Below are 19,957 nucleotides of genomic sequence, written 5' to 3' on the forward strand. Positions count from 1 at the left end.
TCAGAGCAGGAATGGTTGGCTAAGGAGGCAGGACACAAGGCTTGAATTGCAAATTCTGCCTGCATTCGAAGATAACGATATCTGTCTGATCAGTGAAGCATGGTCCTGTGATCTCGGTGTTTGAGCTCTTTCAGGGGGCTCAGATGGAGTTAGATAATTGCAATAAACCTTTAGAAATTGTTAGCTTTTCGAGGAGTTTCAGGTGAAAAATATTTAAAATCGGTTTGGGGTTTTTCCCTACTGGAAAAAGTGTAGTTCAAATCATCATTAAATATGAAGAAGCCATGAAGCCAGGTGCTTCTTCCCTCATGTGAAGCACATTTTGGAGCTTCTTTAGCAGTCTTGCCTCCACAGGGGTTGGAGATTTCCGTGTGTGTCTCCACAAATGGAGCTGTTGGGTGTGTGTGTGTTTATATTGGTCCAGAGATAAATTCAGTCATCTCCATGCCAGCGTTTCTCACTGAATTATTGGCAAAAGAACAGTTTGCCATGGACCGGTTTTATCTTGTTGGGGCTCAGCCTGTCATGAATTCATCATCTTTATTAATCAAAAAATGCTGGGAAGAGCAAAATGAAAGATAAGGCTGTTTGCCTTAAAAGTGGTGTAGTCCCATGGGGGAATAAAGATGATATTGCACTGTCAGCTTAAAACAGTGCAGTCATTAAAAAAATGTTTAAACTCATTTACTCATGATTCATTCTAGGGCAACCTGCTGTTAAATGTGGGCAATTGAGTTGGGATGATTTCATGGGATGCTGTATTTGCTTTCCAATAAATTCAAGCAAGGATATGCTATTAATTCAAACCCAGAAATAGAAAATGTACAAATTCATATTAAGAGAGTCCTTTTAATGGGAATTGTTATCAAGCTTTCAGGCATTAGGCAGAGGAGGGAAGCATGTACAGATATATTGTGTAAGACAATTGTTTTTCATGGTAGATTTTCATGGTCTACCAAGGTGTGCTTAAAGCTTTTTGTTCTGTGCCAGCAAATACAAAGAGAGAACTGTGAATTTATGCAGAAGGATGAAATTTTGTTGCCATTACTATGAACGTGATCTCATTGACTTAACAAATTGAGTAGGAAAGGCCTGTTTCTAATAATGGCCTCTCATCTCTTGCTATAAACTTTGTAAGATTAACTTTTTTCTTTTTAAATTACTGGAAAGCAGACTGTCTTGATTGCTAATGAAATGCAATACCACGCTGCCTTGTTCTTATTCAAGCTTTACCCTCCAGGAGTCAGAACAACTATAACCTGAGACCAAGCTTTAAATTTCATTTAAAACTCTATTGGGAAGAATTATATTGATGTAAAAGAAGACATTTCTGCAAAATTGTAGGCTGTTACCAGCTAAATTAATTGTGAGTGGAGAACAGCGGTTTAAAGAATACATTTCTTTTCTTTAAATGGACTTTAAATATATCTGTAGTTCTATTTCAAAACTACCTGTAGTGTAGCACAGTCTAGTGAGGAATAAAATCCCTGCAGAGAGATTTGTGAGAATCTGCAGCAAATGAAGACCATCTACATTACAATATTCTTATTTTCTCCTGAGAGGTCTCTCCCGGGAAAACTTGCACTTTGTCATGTTAGTTGTCACTGGAACACACATGGCAGTAGATTCATCTTTATTAAGAACAAAATGCCACCCCAAAATCGAGTTTCAGTATCCCTGAAGGCAAAGTGGAGTTGTTTATCCTGGGGAAGGGAGAGGGATTTGAGGTCTCCACAATTCCCATCTGTTAGAAGGGGAGCTGTGGCTGAAGGACTCTCAGCCTGCCCCGGACAAGTTCCAGAGGAATGTTTGAAGTAGGACCTGGTCTTTCAGCTGCTTTCAGTCTCCAAGAAACCAGCACTAACCTCACCCAGGTGCCCTCAAATCTCATGTATCACCTCTCAGGAGTTATCTAAATTCTGCTGTGTTGAGAATTTTGAGGTGTTCTTTATAATGTGTTTCATAGAGGACATGTGGGGAAGAGGAGAGAATTAATTCCTTCCTCATTTGCATTGAAATCTTTAGCCTAAAACACTCTGTAAAAAAATTAACAGCATAGATTCAAAAAAATTGGAACCCTACATTTTTTTTTTCTTTAAATGTGTACTTTACAAAAATATTTTCAAAACTCCCAATTACTCTGCTTGGTGGAGTTTGTACCTTCCACTATTTGCCATAATTTGCAAAACTGGGAATACTAGATACTGGGACAGTCATTGAGAACTTCTGGAAGTCTGTCTTCCCCCTTGGATTTGGACTGAACTTAAGAATGACTTTATCACTCATTTCTCTCAAAATCTAGTTTTATGCAGTTAATTTACAGTTTTTTTTCCCTGGGCTTTCAGCTCTGACAGATGTCCCTAAATACAATTGAGATCGAAGTGGGTATCCAAAACATTTGGTGGAGAGATCTGAAATATCTGTATCAATCTGGTTTCTGTTTTTTGTTTCTTCTCATGTAAAATAATTTGTCATCTCCCCAAAAGTTTTTTTCCAAATACTAAAAAAAAAAAGCCCAACTTTAAGCAAAGTCAACTAGCTGTGAAGTGTTTAAACATCTGCTATGATTGTAAGATTGTAGGGCATACTTGTTCAACTAAATACGGACACAACTAAAAAAGCTGTGTCCGTATTTTTAAATCTCAACAGTTAGGAGCAGTTTGAATTAAGTAATTCTATTAATTTCGTGAAGTTTGTCTGTAAATTGTCTTTCTTGTTGGTGTAACTGAGCAATGTAACCATGGTGCCTTAACAAGACTTAGGAATTTTATATATTGTGTGAGATTTTTCATATTTTCTTGTGCTACAGTTGTGCAAATAAAAGACTGCTGAAATTGGTGTGTTTACATATCCATTTGTTTGGGGTTTCACATCTAGAGGGGCCACCACTGTTGACACACTGGGTGCTAGGTGGTGGATGTGACTTTTCTATTTGAAAATTCGTATTTGTACAGTAATTAGTAGTGTCTTACAGACTGTACAGAAAGTCTTTTGTGCTGCTGTGCCAAACCCCAGGGTTAATGCTGATACCAAGTTCATGTTTGGAGTGATGCTGCAAATGTGAAGGATTATTTAAGTTTTAGGGGAGTATTAACAGAGACAAAGGAGAGGTTGGTTTATTTTCTTTGACCTCCCAGAAACTTTGGTTTAATCCGTCCCAGTGACCCAGTGTTAGCAAAGTGCAGGTGAGTGGTTTCCTGTGTACCAGCGCTTCTTCACACTGAATACTGTCAGCATCACAAAGAGCAAACAGCTCCAAATGATGACACAATTTAGTAGCACTGTGTGCCATGCAGTGGCTGCTGCTTGATTCATTTCCTGGCCTTGCCATGCTGTCTTGAGAGCTCAGCCTCACTTCAAGGGCCTTTGCAGTGTGGTTTGTTGGGGATAGAATTCACGATTTAAAAGGAGACAGTGAGAGAGACAAAGTAACGCTGCAGTCCCAGCAGCAAGGATTTAACAGCGGAGAACATTGTGCTTGCCATAAAGAGCCAACTCACCTGCACGAAGTGCTGAAGGACTAAATGTTACAGCAGAGCAATTTCATAAAAGAGCAGTCATGCTCCATGCATGTTTTAATGCAGATGGTCTAATTGGTGTGCTCCTGCTTTCAGGCCATGAACATACTGGTTCCCTTCATGTTTAAATATGCAGTGGACAACCTCAACCAGGTGTCTGGGAACGTGCTCAACCTCGGCGACGCGCCGAGCACCGTGGCCACCCTGGCAACGGCCGTGCTCGTGGGCTGTGAGTGATCCCCAGTGGAGGGAGGGAGGGAGGGAGGGAAGGGCTCAGCTCCTGCCCATGGCACTGCTGAGCGTCACAGCTGCCTGGGAATCACAGAACCACCCAGTGCTTTGGGCTGGAAGGGACCTTCATGGTCATCCATGGGCAGGAACACCTCCCACTGTCCCTGGGTGCGATTCCTGTCCAGCCTGGCCTTGGGCACTGCCAGGGATCCAGGGGCAGCCACAACTGCTCTGCCCTGTGCCAGGGCCTGCCCGCCCTCCCAGGGAACAGTTCCTGCCCAATCTCCCATCCAGCCCTGTCCTCTGGCAGTGGGAAGCCATTCCCTGTGTCCTGTCCTTCCATCCCTTGTCCCCATTCCCTCTCCAGCTCTCCCGGAGCCCCTTTGGGCCCTGCAAGGGGCTCTGGGGTCTTCCTGTAGCCTCCCCTTCTCCAGATGAACACCCCCAGCTCTGCCAGCCTGCCCCCAGAGCAGAGGGGCTCCAGCCCTCAGAGTGTTCTAACTATTTCATAGTTACTCTTTGTTGATGTCTGTTCCCAATATTCTCTGACCTTGCTTCTGGTATTCCAATTAAAAAACGAAATAATGCTCATAGAAATTATTCTTGATTATATATCCTGCTCTTTCTTATAACCAGCTGCAAAAGAAACTGATTTAAATGTGTGCACAATGGTTTATAAATGAAAAATTGCATAAAGCTTGGGCCAATTAAGTATAAATTACCTTTGAACTAAAATTGTTGAAAATATATAAAGAATGAGTCTAGTGTAATTTCATGCATGAAGGGAAGTTGAAAATATAATTATTTTCATTTTGTAAACTTTTTCATCCCTTTTTAGATGGTATCTCAAGAGCTGGGGCAGCGTTATTTAATGAAGCGAGAAATGCAGTATTTGGGAAAGTAGCTCAAAATTCAATCAGGAGGATTGCCAAGAATGTTTTCCTGCACCTTCACAACCTGGATCTGGCCTTCCATCTAAGCAGGCAAACAGGGGCACTGTCAAAAACCATCGACAGAGGCACCAGGGGCATCAGCTTTGTTCTCAGTGCTTTAGTGTTTAACCTGGGGCCCACAATGTTTGAAGTGGCTCTGGTCAGTGGAATTCTGGTAAGTTGGAATTGTCTCATTAAGGAGTCATGCTCTCACCAAAGTCTACTGACTGTTAATAATAATAATTGAGTTTACAAGGTGGTAGCAACTACTGTAAAAGAGAGCAATCCATAGTTTTCAGATTTCAGTTACTTCAAATAAGCTTATTTGAGATTATTTTTACATTTAAGGTCTCTCTTCAGCCAGTTGCATTTATGTGGACAGTTTTTAATGTTTTTCTTCAGAATTGTTGGAAAAATGAAACTAGAAAAGGAAACTGTGCACTCAAGTATCAAATATACCCAGGTGAATAGCGAGGAAACAGAATAAAAATGTTGTGGTTTAGTGTATTCAGGATGGAGGAGGGAGTGATTATTGGCTCTTTCCTGAACACTGATCTGGACTTACCGAGAACTTAAAAGTGAAAATTAGCTTTTGGAAAATAGGCTTCTCCTGGCAGGTTTTAAGCTTAATACCCTGAAATTTAAACTTCTGTGAAATAAATCAGATGTTCTGTCTTTGAAGTCAGGCTCTTTGGGTATTATTTGGGTGCAAAAGTCTGAATCTTGATTATGTATCTCAGACTAAATTAAAAACAAGAATCTTGTTCTGGTTGTTTGCCTTTTTAGAAGGACTTAATCAAGTTTGAATGGAACAGTGAAATGCCTGTTGATGTGAGGTTACAGTTTCTAACCAGTGGAAGTTACAGACCAGGCTGGCTGTCAGCCAACCCTCCTTAGGGCTTTTCTCTCCTGATGTGCCCTGAAGTACAGAAAATGCTTCCTAAGTTGTTTTTCAAGGCCATTTATTTATTCTTCTACAGTCTTCAGCTTTCTTCTAAAATCCATTGAAAAAGCATGGAAACAAATACTTATTTGTGAAAACAGCACAAGCATCAGCAGCATTTATGTTTTATAATGTGAAAAATAACTTTGCAGTATTATATACACTAGCTCTTGGTTATTGCCTCTAATCTTTTTCATCTAAATCCTTCTTGCTGCTTTTCTTTTGAGTTTAAGCTTTTATTTAGCCTTAAGCTGTTCAGAGCAGAGATTGTGTTGGGAGGGACCATCATTTCTTGTCTTAAAATTAGGATAGCTTAGCTGGAGACAACAGCAAAGTTTTGATGATGATGATGACTCTTTTTTTTGTTTTGTTTTCATTTGATTTGAACTCTCTCAGTATTACAAATGTGGTGCCGAGTTTGCTTTGGTCACTCTGGGGACACTGGGAGCCTACGCAGCGTTCACGATAGGAGTCACACAGTGGAGGTAAGGCAGCTCCTGCCCTCACAGCCCTCAGGGTGCTCTGGTGCCTCAGCCTGAACCTGTGATGATGCCTCGCAGTGGCTGCCGAGAGCAGAGGCTAGACAAGATTAAGAGAATAAAGTGGGCATTTATTAAAGGCCTTCAATAGGATCGCCTTGGGCAGTCAAACGCCTCCGAGGCCGTACCCAAGACTGATGATGGTCACAAGTTTTTCAGACAGTTACAGGTTTGGTCCATTTACATATCTGGGGTTAATCCTCCAATTACAGCTTCAGATAATGAAGTCACATTCCCCCAGTTTGCTCCCCCCTTTTCACTTTTGTCAACACCTTTTGGGGCCTGAGGCAGTAGAGTGTCCTTGGATTTCGGGCCTAGAGGAATTGTTCTGTCTGACTAAAATGTGGAGACACTTAACTAACACTCTGTATGGAGTTTGGAGTCATACACTAATGCAGTACAGGATTTGAAAAATACAAAAGCCAAAATCTGAGGCATCAGTGACTGCATCAGACCTTCCTTTCCCAGGACTAAGTTTCGGATAGAAATGAACAAAGCTGACAACGATGCTGGTAATGCTGCCATTGACTCGCTCCTGAATTATGAGACTGTGAAGGTAAGGCCAGTCTTTACTACCAGGCTCTTTGTCTTGCTTCTGTCAGCCTTAGGGAAGTGAGTCATATGATTCATCTTTAAAGGGCTGCATATTTGGAGCAATAGCATATTTTTAAGCATTATTCATTTGAAGAGTAGTGCGTGGCATTGACAGAGTAGCAGGAAGGTTGTTAGCGGGGGCTGGAAAAAAAATTCTCTTTGTTAATAAAGTGTGAGAAGTTTCTTTCATGGCTGAATCACCTTGACCATCAATTTCTGAGTAAAGAGTAAACTTAGTCTTGAAGAGGAGGCTTAGGTTGGATATTGGGGAAAGGTTCTTCCCCCCAGAAGGTGGTGGGGCACTGAACAGGCTCCCAGGGAATGGGCACGGCCCTGAGGCTGCCAGAGCTCCAGGAGTGTTTAGACGATGCTCTCAGACAGAGTGGGATTGTTGGGGTGTCCTGGGCACAGGAGCTGGACTGGATGATCCTCGTGAGTCCCTTCCAGGATATTCTGTGATTTTCCTTCAGTTGTTAGAACTGTTGGAGAGCAGTTGTGTGTGTGAGTGCACTCAGTCTGTTCATATCGGATTTTACAGCCACTTAAACAGTCCGACATGTTTGTCGCTGTCACGTTTACCACTTTTGTTTATATTGTAGTATTTCAATAATGAAAAATACGAAGCCCAACGGTATGATGAGTTCCTGAAGACCTATGAAAATGCCTCCCTGAAGACTACCTCTACTTTAGCTCTCCTCAACTTTGGCCAGAGCGCTATATTTAGTGTGGGTTTAACAGCCATCATGGTGCTCGCCAGCCAGGGCATTGTTGCAGGTAACTCACCTGTCTGTAAGCCTAAAATGAGCCTCCTTTACCTCAGTTCATCCATAGCAGAGGTGTTAGTTTTAATTAACTGAGGATTGATGTGAGAGTTCGTTTTGAGAGGTTTTGGTTGAGAGTTTTTTGCTTAAGTTTTGTCCATATTTCTACTTCTTGGGGTATTATTAATTCCATTATATCTCTCTCTCCATGACTCTTTCAATCATACTATGATTTTGTCAAAAACATTATAAAAGTTTAGCAGTTAAAGAAAGATCCCAAGAAAATGTCACTTCAGGAAGTTTTTCTTGAAGGCTTTTGAAAGGCACTTCTATAGATAAAAATATTTCTGTGGACATTCTACAAAGATCCTTTCTTTTTGCCCTTCTCCCTTCCCATGTTGGCAAGACTCGGTGTATATAGACCACTGTATGTGCTTTGTCTCCAGTAGTTTTGTAACCAATAATTCACTTTCCTTCCATTAATAAGGGCACATTATTAAAAGAATTGCTTCCGTCTGTTCTATACTTGTCTAATTTACTACATAAAGTAAAGCCTGCTTGATTAGGAAGACACAGTGCAAGCTTCAAATACAGAATTGGGATAGCTCTGCTAAAGCAAGGTGCTTTTAGAGTAAAAATAATGATGCTTTAAAGACTGTTAACATCCAGAAGTGTTTGAAGGGCAGACCTTTATACCATGTGCTCTTTCTTGCATCTGCTTTGCCCTTTTTAAAGCTGCCAGGGCAGGGAAGGGTTACTCTGAACAGATCAGTCAGTAGGTGCGGTTTATGGCTGTTCTTAGGAAGATTTAGAATAGCTTGAAGCAGGATGGTAGAAATATGGCTTTAAATCATCTTTCTGGGCCTGTTTCAGCTGAACTGACCTGCCACTTACCTTTAGCTGCTGTGACATCCTGAGTTTTCCCTTGATCAGCCTGTTTGATACGGAGCTGCCCAGAGGTTCTCAGTGTGTTTTAGCAGCTCTGTGGTACATACAGTATGAAAGCTCTCTCTTGATCATGACAAATTCTGTCATTGGGATTTGTCTGTAATTGCACTTAAGATTGTCTTTCCTGATTTGTGCTTCCATATTTTATTTCCTCCCCCTTTAACTTTCTTAGGCCTCTCTGTGGATTTTACAGTCTGCTATTGTATAGGCTGCTGGCCCTACTTACCAGTGCTACTATATCTTTTTAAAAGTGAAATCCACACAAACATTGCCATTTGTTTCAAGCACCTCTCTGTAAAATCTGGGAATGGGTTCTGGGGTTTTATTTGCTTTTTAAACATCTGGGTTTAGAAATGGGATAAAAGAAATGATGTTTGATTGACTTGATTCTTTCTTTTGGTGCATCCTAAAAGGAAAACCCTTCAAGTCTCCTTATGCTCTCACACTCCTTTTGTCTTAAGGCAGCCTTTCTGTTGGAGATCTGGTAATGGTGAATGGATTGCTGTTCCAGCTTTCTCTGCCCCTAAACTTCCTGGGAACAGTGTACAGAGAGACAAGACAAGCACTGATAGATATGAATACCTTGTTTACACTTCTCAGTGTAGATACCAAAATTAAAGTAAGTAGCAGCTTATTTTCCTTAAAGTATCTGGGCATTTAACAGGGCTGCTTGTGGCAATGCCATCATTTCACCACGTTCTGATCTTCCAGGTTTAATTTCTATTCATTGGAAGAGTTGTTGTGTGTGAGGTTGCTGTTCTGCCTCCTCTTTAAGTGCAGTTACTGCAATAGCAGTTGATTATTTTTTTTCTTGCAGAGAAGCAAAAATTACTTAATGGAAGCTGTGTTTATATTGAGGATTTTTTTAAATTTAAGTATGCATGCCTCATGCTTACATTTTTATTGGTAATTAATGATGCAGAATATATTGCAAAAGAAGCTATGAGGCAGAGTGTTTACAGCAGGAATTTTTACCTCCTTTGGGGAAAAGGAGGAGCAAACCAATGTCACTTGTGCAGCAAATTATGGTTATTTTCCACATATCTGAGCTGGAGTGTCTGTTTGCCTTTTTCTGAGGTGGGAAAGGGACTGTTGAGCTTGTTCAAGTGTTGGAGATAATTTCAGGGCAGCAGATAAAGTGGAACTCTTCTTTTCATAGGACAAAGAGCTGGCTCCACCCCTGCAGGTCACCCCCCAGACTGCTTCCATCGCCTTTGACAATGTGCATTTTGAATACCTGGAAGGGCAGAAAGTCCTTGCTGGAGTGTCCTTTGAAGTCCCTGCAGGAAAGAAAGTGGCCATTGTAGGAGGTAGTGGGTCAGGGTGGGTAAATGGACTAAATATGCCAATCAATGCAGAATTCAGTTTCTTAAATGTTGTGCTGCTTGTGTTTGCTTTTTTATTCATTTTGTGTGTACATCGGTTCCGATTGGAGATTGTAAATGGCAAACCAGGATGTAACATCAACTTCAATTCTTCTCAATTCCAGGAAAAGCACCATTGTGAGGTTATTATTTCGTTTCTACGAACCTCAGAAAGGAAATATTTATGTTGCTGGACAGAATATCCAAGATGTCAGTTTGGAAAGTCTGAGAAAGGCAATAGGAGTTGTGCCTCAGGTATTCCATGTTTCCTTCTCCCCAGACAGTGCATTGTAACAGCAATTCTGGTCTATAGTAATAGTAATTCTCAGTATCTGGCACTGGTTCAGTGAAGGCCAGTCCTAATGCAGTGGTGTTACATGGTGACTTTCAAAGGAACTAGACTTTTTTCCCCCCAGGAAATATTATGTTTTTATATGCATCATCATATAGATCCAATTTCTGAAATGTGTTTAAACCTCCCCATGAGAAGGTGCCTCCAGTTATAAGTGATTTAGCGTTATAGTTGATTACCACTCGTAATGAGTTAGCAAAATGGTGAAAGTATGCATGACATACATATTTAGGACATAAAATACATTAATCCCTTTTTTGGGAAAAGAAATTTCCCCAAACACTTTTACCTTCAGGCTTCGTAAAGAAAAATACAAGCCGTTCTGCGCTGATTTTTTTTTCACGGGCTGGGGCCAGTTTTGAAGCTGTTGTTCACGGTTTCTTATTTGACATGTGCTTCCCACAACTGCAGGACGCTGTTCTCTTCCACAACACCATCTACTACAACCTGCTGTACGGGAACACGGCGGCCACGGCGGAGCAGGTGTACGCGGTGGCCAGGCTGGCGGGGATCCACGACGCCATCCTCAGGATGCCCAACGGATACAACACCCAGGTTGGGGAGAGAGGACTCAAGCTCTCAGGTTGGCTCCCAGCTTCTTTGTGTCCCTTCTGCTGCTTCAAAGTTTTGTGCAGAGTTTAGTCCTCAGGTTTGCTTTTAGCTTGTTTAGCTTATAACACAGAATCATTAAGGTGGGAGAGGATCTCCAAGATCAAGTCCAACCTTTGGTTAAATCCCACCATGCCCACTAAACCACATCACCAAGGGCCACATTCACTCCTTTTTGGAACACTTCCAGGGATGGTGACTCCACCACTGCCCTGGGCAGCATGTTCCAATGCGTGATCCTTTAGTGAAGAAATCCTTCCTCTCATCCAACCTGAACCTCCCGTGGAACAGATTGAGATCATTTCCCCTCATCCTGTTCCTTTGTTCCCTGGAGCGGAGTCTGAGCCCCACCTGCCTGCCCCCTCTTGTCAGGGAATTGTGCAGAGCCCACCTGAGCCTCCTTTCCTCCAGGCTGAGTCCCCCCAGTTCCCTCAGCTGCTCCTCAAAGGAGTTGTGTTCCAGACCCCTCCCCAGCTCTGCTCCCATCTCTGGACACACTCCAGCCCCTCAATGTCCTTGTAGAGAGGAGCCCAAAATACCCACCTGTAAAGGCTAAATATTAATATGAAGGTCTGCAGTTTGAGGCAGCTGTAGTCTGTAAGATATTCAAAAGAATGTATTTTCAGGGAATAGTGTTAAATGAGATTGTAAGTGAGGCTGGAGGTACATCTAAGTAAAAATGATTTTTCTCATTATGTGTTTGGGTAGTGGACTAGAATTGGGAACGTTGTGTGTGCTTTGGGCCTGCTCGTGCTGAGGGATGCAGTGGGTGCAGACAGAGGTGCTGCCTGTTGCAGAGACAGTTTTGAGGGGGAATTTCTTTCTCTGCGGCTGCTGCAGTCGGGAGTCCTGGTGCCTTTGAAACAGGAGATCAGAGGGTGCAGCCTGTACCCAGAGCATGCATGCAGGAGAAAGTGTGCATGCTGCAGAAGGGGATTATGCAGAGACCTAAAAGGGAAATAAAATATGTGAAGCACAGATCTGGGTGAGGGAATAGAAGGTGCTAAATAGGTACTGGCAGAACTGAAGAGAATCGTGCTAACAATGAAAGATTTGTCTTGCCTGTCTCCCCACACTAGTAATTGCTAGAAAGAGGATTTGACTGACAATAGGTTTGAAATGTCTTGGTGTTTATAAAAGAACAGAATAGTTTCAGTTGGAGGGAACCTTCTAAAAATCATCTAAACCAACCCTCCTGCTGTGTGCAGGGGCATCTTTCACTAGACCAGGCTGCTCAAAGCCCTAACCTTATGTTGAGGTTTAGATTGGATTTTAGGAAAAAATTCTTCACCCAAAGGTTTGATCAGACTGCTCAGGGCAGTGGTGGACTCCTCATGCCTGGAGGGATTTAACAGCCGTGTGGATGTGGCACTTGGGGACATGGGGCAGTGGTGGCCTTGGCAGGGGTGTCTGGGGGAGCAGTTGGGCTCCATGGTGTTGTGGGGCTTTTCCAACCTGCATGATTCTGTGTCCCTTTCTGAGTCTGGAGCATTGTGTGTGTATATGCTGGAGTTTCCTTCTGACCTCAAGACTCCTGTAACAGAACCTTTCTGAAAATGGGTTCTGCCTTTCCTCCATCCTTCAGTCTGTGCTGCCACTGGGATGGTCATAAGCATCAACCCACCAGTGCTTCCACCAAGGTGGTGTAGGGAAAGGTAAGGGAATTGTGTTCTTTCCCTGCTTTGTTCGTATTTAAAGAAGAAAGAGTGTGTAAAATAAGACAATGCAATTCTTTTGAGCTCTGAGAAGGCATCTGCCACTGAAAGAACAGCTTCAGTTTCTTATTTTCAACAGTTATGTGAGAATTGACAAATACCAGTAGTAAGCAAGCTTCAGGAATGTGTGCAGCCAGGGTACAGGAGTCTCAGGCTAGTGCTCTCAGAAATGGTGTCATTGTTCAAAGGACTGGAGATAACAAATGGAAGGCTCTGAGTTCCTTCAGTGGCTCTGTAAAAAGCTACTGCTAATTGGAATCTACTGTCCTCTCAATAGTAAATTGGCTCCCTAAATTCTTACAAAGATATGTATTGGATTCATTTCAGAATCAGTTTGTGGTTTGTTTTTTTTTTTTAAGTTGGGTGAGGCTTCTTCGTGTCTGAGGAGAACACAAAGTCCTGATTTGTTCTGTTTTGTGGCAGGAATAGGGTGGGTAAAAGCTGTGTGAATTGAAGTGGTTCTCTTTAAAATCCAGGGGTTTATGTGCAAAATGGTAAAACAAAATTTTGGCTGCAATGACAGATTTGCCAATTTAAGTGGTGATGCAGCATTTTGTGCAGTTCTTACTGTTCTCAAGGATTGATTCATCAAGAATAAAGAATGAAAAACAAGTTGTTTGGGCTGTTCCAAGTAGAACCCACATCAGTGTTGTCTAATAGATGTGTAATAGGCAGAGCTGCAACAACCCCAAATCCCTGGCTTTGTGAATGGAATAGTTACTGTGCTGAATGTGAAACAGCATGAGACAAGTGGATCTGCTGCAAATATGAGGGAGCTGGTTACTGAAATATGTCTTTCAAACCTGGATATTGTCAAGCTGTGAGTTTTGAAGATGCTGTACAGGGGAGGGAGAGCACAATAAAACAGTCTGAGTAAATCACACGGTTCTAATTGCTCCTGAGTTCTGCCAAAGACAGTTTAAAATGTGAACTGCAGCATTACCACCAGCCTTTTAAATGGTTTAGAAAAGCGTGTTCTCTCCTGATAGAAATGGAATATTAACAAGAATATGATAGTATTAAATGGAATGTTTTGAAGTCTTGAATAAAACAAAGGAGGACAAGTGCAGAAATGTGATGTGTTTGCATCGCGTACCAAATGTTTAGCAGATTTTAAGTTCTCAAATGCACCTGTTTTCCTGTCTGTAAAAGTTGCCCTGAGTTATTCTTGAGTAGATGTTGGCTGTAAGAATTGTTTAGGAAGGAAACTAGTCTGAAACTGAGTTATATGAGAAACGACCAGGCTGTAGATTGCAGGCTGAAGGTGTTTTTCAGTACAATATTGACTGTTCTTGAATGAAATTTGCCATTACGGAGTGGGAAGTTGGATGAAGATCAAGGAGAGACCTGAAAGACACAATGTGTGAGCAAGATATCTGAAATCAAATACAGCAGATGTGGACAGAGCAGTGGTGAAAGAAAACTGCATTTGTGTGAGCAGAGTTACTGGATGGAGCAGACCTTAGGCCAGGTGAATGGGCTCCTACTCCCAGGTGTACAGAGTGAGTAACTGTACAGCATTGTTACTCACCTGTGTCAGACTTGCCTTGGAGCAGATACAAAATAGTTCTGTCCTTTTCCAAAAGGATGAGTAATCTTGAATCACTAAATTTACCAGGGAGCAGGAACTTGTGTGCTATCTTATGTAACATGTCAGACATTTGTCGGCAGTGACTATGATGTCTATTAAAAAAAGGGAAAAAGCCAACAACCAACCCTCAAAAATCATGTCTGCTGTTGAATTTAGATTATCACAATTGTAACTTAATCTTTTTTCTTTTTTTTCCTCTTTCCCCCTCATCCAGGAGGAGAAAAGCAAAGAGTTGCAATTGCTAGAGCAATGTTAAAGGAGCCACTTATTTTTCTCTATGATGAAGCCACATCATCTTTAGATTCAATTACAGAAGAGGTAAATTGGGATAGAAAATTCTGAAATACAAGGAATGCAATGATACTTGATTCTGATGCTTTTCCATGTTCTTTTCCTCCTAGAATTCTGTTCTTTTGCAAGTGTTTTCTCAGTATTATTAAGAGATGCTGTGTCTAAGTTGTTGTCGTGAAGAGCAGAGATGCTCAGTCCATCTCCCTGGACACTGTGAAGGATATCAGCTGTCTGTGGCATATTTTCTGTTTCCACTCTGGAAGTCCCATTCATCTTGACACATTCTTCCTTTGCAGCTGGTGCAGGTGGCCATGAAGTGTGAAGCTTGTCCACTTCAGAAGGTGTTTAGATGCCATCTAGCATCCATCAAAAAAGCCTTCTAAATAGTTGGGACATAATACAGGACAGACCCCCCTTGTTTGTTGAGCAGTAGGTGTGACATGCAGTGCTGGTGTTCATTCCTCAGGAAGGGCTGTGACATGCATGTGGTGACATTGTGACAAGAGCTGCATCAGCCTTCAGAACAACATCTTTGCTTAAGCACAGAACTCTCAGCACCAACAGTAATTTCCCAAACGAATGTCATCAAAAATGAGCTAAGCTACGGCTCTGTTCACTTATGCAGATTATTGAGTGAATTTATTGACCTGTAATCACTAAATTACTTTCATTTTCCAGATGCAGAGAATCCAGAGGATGAGCTGTAGATCCATAGAGCACAGCACTGAAATGTAGCACAGCTTCCTCATGGGCCAGAAATGTCCATATCACACTCAGTTCTCAGATTATTCCTCTCTTGTTTTGCTGTATCTATGCAGGAGCCATAAGCAAAGCAGAAAGTTTCAGAGTACAAATGCACTTGGAAGACAGCAAATGAAAATGGGGCTTTTCCACAAGAGTATGCCTGGGAATGGAAATGTTTTCTGACAAAAAAATTCAGGGAATAAAGTGGACACTTCACTTACAGTAGTGAGGGCACAAATTCCCAGTCAGCGCTCCTTGCAGAGGGATGCTGGCATAGAGCTCCCAAAGGAAACACTGCATAGATAGATGATTCCCAGAATTGCTCTGCCTTTGTTCCACATTGGCATAACACTGAGAGGGTTTTTTTTTCCTTTAACAGTCATGGGAAAGCATTAATATTACAACCACGAGGAGTTCTTATTTTCAGATGCTTTTACTGCTGTTTGCTGCTTGTGTAGCATGGTTCCGTGGGGAAGTTTTTCCTGAAATGAAATGACATGTCTCTTCCTCTGTCCCTGGGGATAGCTGTGTTTTTCTGTGAATACAAGCTTTTTTTTTTTAGTTTGAGGCTTTAGCAAAACCACAGATATTTCATGTTTGGGACTCTTCTGTTTCTCCTGTACATTCTCTTGGCTGTTTGTTATTGGGAAGCTTTAGCAGTGCCAGAGATGATTTTCAAAACTTATTTACGGTGATTTGCATATTTCCAGCAGCTTTTTATTTCTCCTCATCTCACTCAGGAGCATGTAAGAGTTTGTGTCTCTTCCAATCTTGCAGAACATTCTCAAAGCCATGAGGGACATGGTGAAGCACCGGACGTCGATTTTCATTGCCCACAGGTTGTCCACGGTGGTGGATGCAGATGAGATCATCGTGCTGGATCAGGTGAGGGCTCACTTGGTGCTGGGTGACTTTCACATCATGTCACAATGGGGTTAAGGGACTCCGTGTGTCCAGTTGGAATTGTTACACTCCCACCAAGCTGCTGGGAGTTTTTCTTTGGAAATGAGCAGTGTTTGAAAATTCCAGCCCCTGCTTGGCATGTGTGAGTGTCCTGTATGTTGTTATTTTTATGCCTTACTGTTGCATGTTTTTAATCTAATTTTTTGCATGCTTCTGTCCAGTTTCCTAATGTGTTCCCCCAATTTACACTTCACTCTCATTGCTGAGTGTCTGTTTTTCACCTACATCCATTTTTTCCTCTCTGTGGAAAGAGAGAGGACAGCATGTTCTGTTTCCATGCAGATAGAACTATTGCAGGATTGTTCAACCTAATTATGTTAAAAACCTGAGCACCATTCTCTGTTGTACCTGTAGAAAAGTGTGATTGTTCCCTTTCTGTAGGCTTCTTTTCTAAGAAAAAACCAACATGTTTCAACATTTGATTCCCAAATATCAGCATTCAGCTGTTACCTCATGCTCATCCAAAGTCCATTTTTTTCTCTATTATCCATATCTGGAAGAAATTCCAAATAAACAAATGCCCTTATGATAACTTCATAATTATTCTTTTAACTGATAATGCTGAAAGCACAGTGCTCTAATCTGCTGATAATAGATGTTAAATTTATCTCTGCATTCATTTTTATCAGCTGCTATTTATAAGCTTGTGCTCATAGGTGTCTTTAGTGACTTAAAATACACAGCTAAAAGCAAATAAATTATTCTTACACTACATTCAGTGATTTCATGGACAATTAGAACTGTACTTTATGAAATAGTGACATGTGCTACACAAAACTCAGCTTTATATGGATCTCAGGATAAAGTAGTGGAATAAATCACTTGCAGTGCTCCTTGGAGTTTTTATTTGGTTTTGATCTGCTTTGTTTTTTCAGCTTTTGCTGAAAAACTCTCTCCTAAGGTGTACCCTTCCTACAAGTGCACGTTGAAACATCTCACAAACGTTTTGTAACGTGTCACAAGGCGATTGGCAGCTTTTTGTTTTCCATGCAAGTTTTCACAGCTTCCTAAGAGCGTGTTTTGTGTTGTAGTGTAACTGTTAAATTAAAAATAAAAGCACAGCCTCGAACTGTGAAGGAGCCAGGGTGCTCCCTTTGCTGAAGGATGGAATTGTGGATGAGGGAGGCAGCGCTGCCGCGTGCTGCAGCATTCCCGGCGGGATTGATGTCTTAGCAGCCAGATAACCAAGGCTCAGGAGCAGGGTTGAGCCAGAGGGTGACTGTGGCTGGTTTTGCTTAGCAGTGTTCATCATGGAGTCACAGTTCCAGCACCTTTGCTGAGGTGAAATCAGAATCATTCCTGAGCGAGTAAATGTTGGAGCAATGATGCAGATCCTGATGCTGTGGAGCTGAGCAGAGAAGGTCCATTTTTGAGGATTGGTCAAGAGTTATTTAAAAAAAAGCCATGATTCAAAACCTGGTCTCTACTCCAAATTAATCACTTAAAGGATTTGAGTAAATTCTGCGGTTCTGTTGATCAAGTGTATGTTTGCTCAGATTCCACTGGCACAACTACTAATAGAAGTGCCAAGACCCAATTTTTTTTCTCAGCTTGTCCATCAGCAGATGTCACAAGGAGGTAGATTTAATTGTAGATCAAAATTTAGAACTGATATCAAATCCATGTGGTGTTCTGTGTAATGGCATCCTTTCCCAGAAGGAAAAGTAGCTGGAAAGTGAGTTAATATATTAGTTTAATTTGAAGTCAGTGAATGTGTCTCTCAGAGTAAAAAATGAGTTTGCTTCTCTGGAGCATTGGAATTCTCATGGAATTCTCCTCTCCAGCTCTTCCTTCCCATGCTGAAAGTCAGTAACTCATCTCTGCTCTGAGAACAGCCCAGAGAACTGAGCTGCTCCCACAATTTTCCTGGCGGTGGTTGCAGTGTCACAAGCTACAGAGCACCCATAAAAGCACAGTTTACACTGTTTTCAGGATTTCGATGTGCTTTGCTTGTCTAACACAAACCCCTCTCTGTCTGCTCTTCTCTTTCAACCTCTTCATGTGTGGCTGTTACTGAGCAAAGACAAATACGTGTTTATTTTGGTACATTCACGTGACCTTTGCAGGAGTAGTTGAACACCTTGCTCCTCATATAGAGGTCCTCATTTACTTTAGATAATTCAAGTTTAGATAGTAAAACTTTCCATGCTGGTGAGCTTTGGATTTTGTCCAGATGGACAAAAGGCACCTGCAGTCTGAGAAGAGCACAGCTCCTTGTTTTCAGCTGGCAGCGCCCACACAAGTGAGTGCGCTGTGCAGTCAATCCTTCCTTGCTGTTTCAAGCTCCTCCTCATTAACAACTGCTCTAATCCATACTGTGGAACTGTGGTCCATAGGCTGGCCTATTCCTCAGGATGTGGGAATGTGCATTCCTGACTTCCTGCCCTTGTTTTGCAGGGTAAAGTGGCAGAACGCGGTACCCACGCAGAGCTCCTGGCAAATCCCAGCAATCTCTACTATGAGATGTGGCACACACAGAGCAGCAAAGTGCTCCACGCTCACAACCACCCAGCCTGGGAGGAGAGAAATAACCAGACATCCAAAGAGGAGGAAAGGAAGAAGCTAGAAGAAGAAATTATCAACAGTGTGAAAGGCTGTGGGAACTGTTCGTGCTGAATAGGATCCTGGATCTTGTATAGCAGGTTAAAAATGCACAAGAACACAGTGAAATGCAGCTCTTGTTTTTAAGTCAGCATTCAAAAACTTCTGGGGTTTGCAGTTTTTGGATTTTACAGTTTCACAGAGGGACATAATTTCAACCAAAGGAGTTCTATTTTTACATCTTTAGGAATCTCTAATATTCAGTGGCATCTACAACAGCTGAGCTTTTTCAAAAACTTTAAACTTCTGAAGCAAGGGTGTAATTTATGGCAATTTTTAGGCATTGGTAAATTCTCCTGGTAGTCGCCTGATGTGGATTATTAAATTGTAAACAGACTTGTCCTTGATTTACATTATTTCTCATCATTGATGGCTGATAAATGCGTCATGTTTTAATTGTAATTGGGCTAATTTGAGCTCATTTGCCTGTGAGGAAGATGCCTTTTAAATTCTACAGTGGTGTTCTGGTTTAAAATCATCTTCCTTGCAAAGAGTCTCAACAGAATATTAGGCTTCTAGTAGCAAACTAAATATTGGAATCACCCCTCTCACCCTTCAGAAGCACCTTTCATACTGCACTATCAGGAAATGGATTGGTGTTATTCTAAAGGAAAGCTAACAGCATTTTTAAGTGAAAAATGAAGAAATCTGAGTTCAGGATTCTGTATCATCAGCATCTGCTGTAGTAGTCAAAGCAGAATGCACTCACTCTTTCTAGTTCAGTCATGGTCTTAGGGAGCAATTAAGATTCAATAAAGACTTCCATAAATTTCTATTATCTCATTAATGTATGAGAAAATGACCTGGATAATGCTGAAAGCATTGCTGTAATAATCTCCTCATTTCAACAGCCTAAACTTCTCCAGTGGGAGGAAACCTGAGTCTCTGGGATCTGCAGGACACTGTGGGTGTGTCAGGTTGGGTGGGGGCTGCAGGGGTCACCTCGGGGACAAGGTGACAGAGATTCCCCTGTGTCCAACAGAGCCAAGGCTGAGCACATCAACAGGACAATGCACTGCTGGGATCGCGGATTTGGGAAGGGAGGAGAAGCCTTGTAAGAGTAAGAGCAACAGTAGCCAGAGAGAGGAGTGGGAACATGGGAGAGCAGCAGCCCTGCAGACACGAGGGCAGGGAAGGAGAGGCAGGAGGAGCTCCAGGCACTGGAGCTGAGATTCCCTGCAGCCCATGGGGGTCCCCGATGGAGCAGAGATCCTCCTGCAGCCCAGGAAGGAGCCCTGGATGGAGCAGAGATCCCCCTGTA

General features: G+C 42.0%; 1 protein-coding gene across 1 annotated transcript in view; it reads left to right on the plus strand.

Annotated features, from left to right (window-relative positions):
- The window catches only part of ABCB7 (ATP binding cassette subfamily B member 7), a 35,801-nt gene extending 16,332 nt beyond the window's left edge, over positions 1-19,469 (plus strand). Inside the window, exons 5-16 of the mRNA XM_066202366.1 lie at positions 3,615-3,747; positions 4,588-4,856; positions 6,021-6,109; positions 6,632-6,719; positions 7,357-7,531; positions 8,928-9,085; positions 9,626-9,789; positions 9,956-10,085; positions 10,594-10,765; positions 14,312-14,415; positions 15,910-16,017; positions 18,493-19,469. Coding sequence (XP_066058463.1) covers positions 3,615-3,747; positions 4,588-4,856; positions 6,021-6,109; positions 6,632-6,719; positions 7,357-7,531; positions 8,928-9,085; positions 9,626-9,789; positions 9,956-10,085; positions 10,594-10,765; positions 14,312-14,415; positions 15,910-16,017; positions 18,493-18,711 — 1,809 coding nt within the window. The 3' untranslated portion in view covers positions 18,712-19,469. The remainder of the gene's footprint in view (positions 1-3,614; positions 3,748-4,587; positions 4,857-6,020; positions 6,110-6,631; positions 6,720-7,356; positions 7,532-8,927; positions 9,086-9,625; positions 9,790-9,955; positions 10,086-10,593; positions 10,766-14,311; positions 14,416-15,909; positions 16,018-18,492) is intronic.
- The last annotated feature ends 488 nt before the right edge of the window (positions 19,470-19,957 follow it).

This window comes from Chamaea fasciata, unplaced genomic scaffold (assembly GCF_029207755.1).
Source record: "Chamaea fasciata isolate MVZ Bird 193981 ecotype frontalis unplaced genomic scaffold, bChaFas1.0.hap1 SCAF_22, whole genome shotgun sequence".
In the NCBI taxonomy this organism is placed as follows: Eukaryota; Metazoa; Chordata; class Aves; order Passeriformes; family Sylviidae; genus Chamaea; species Chamaea fasciata.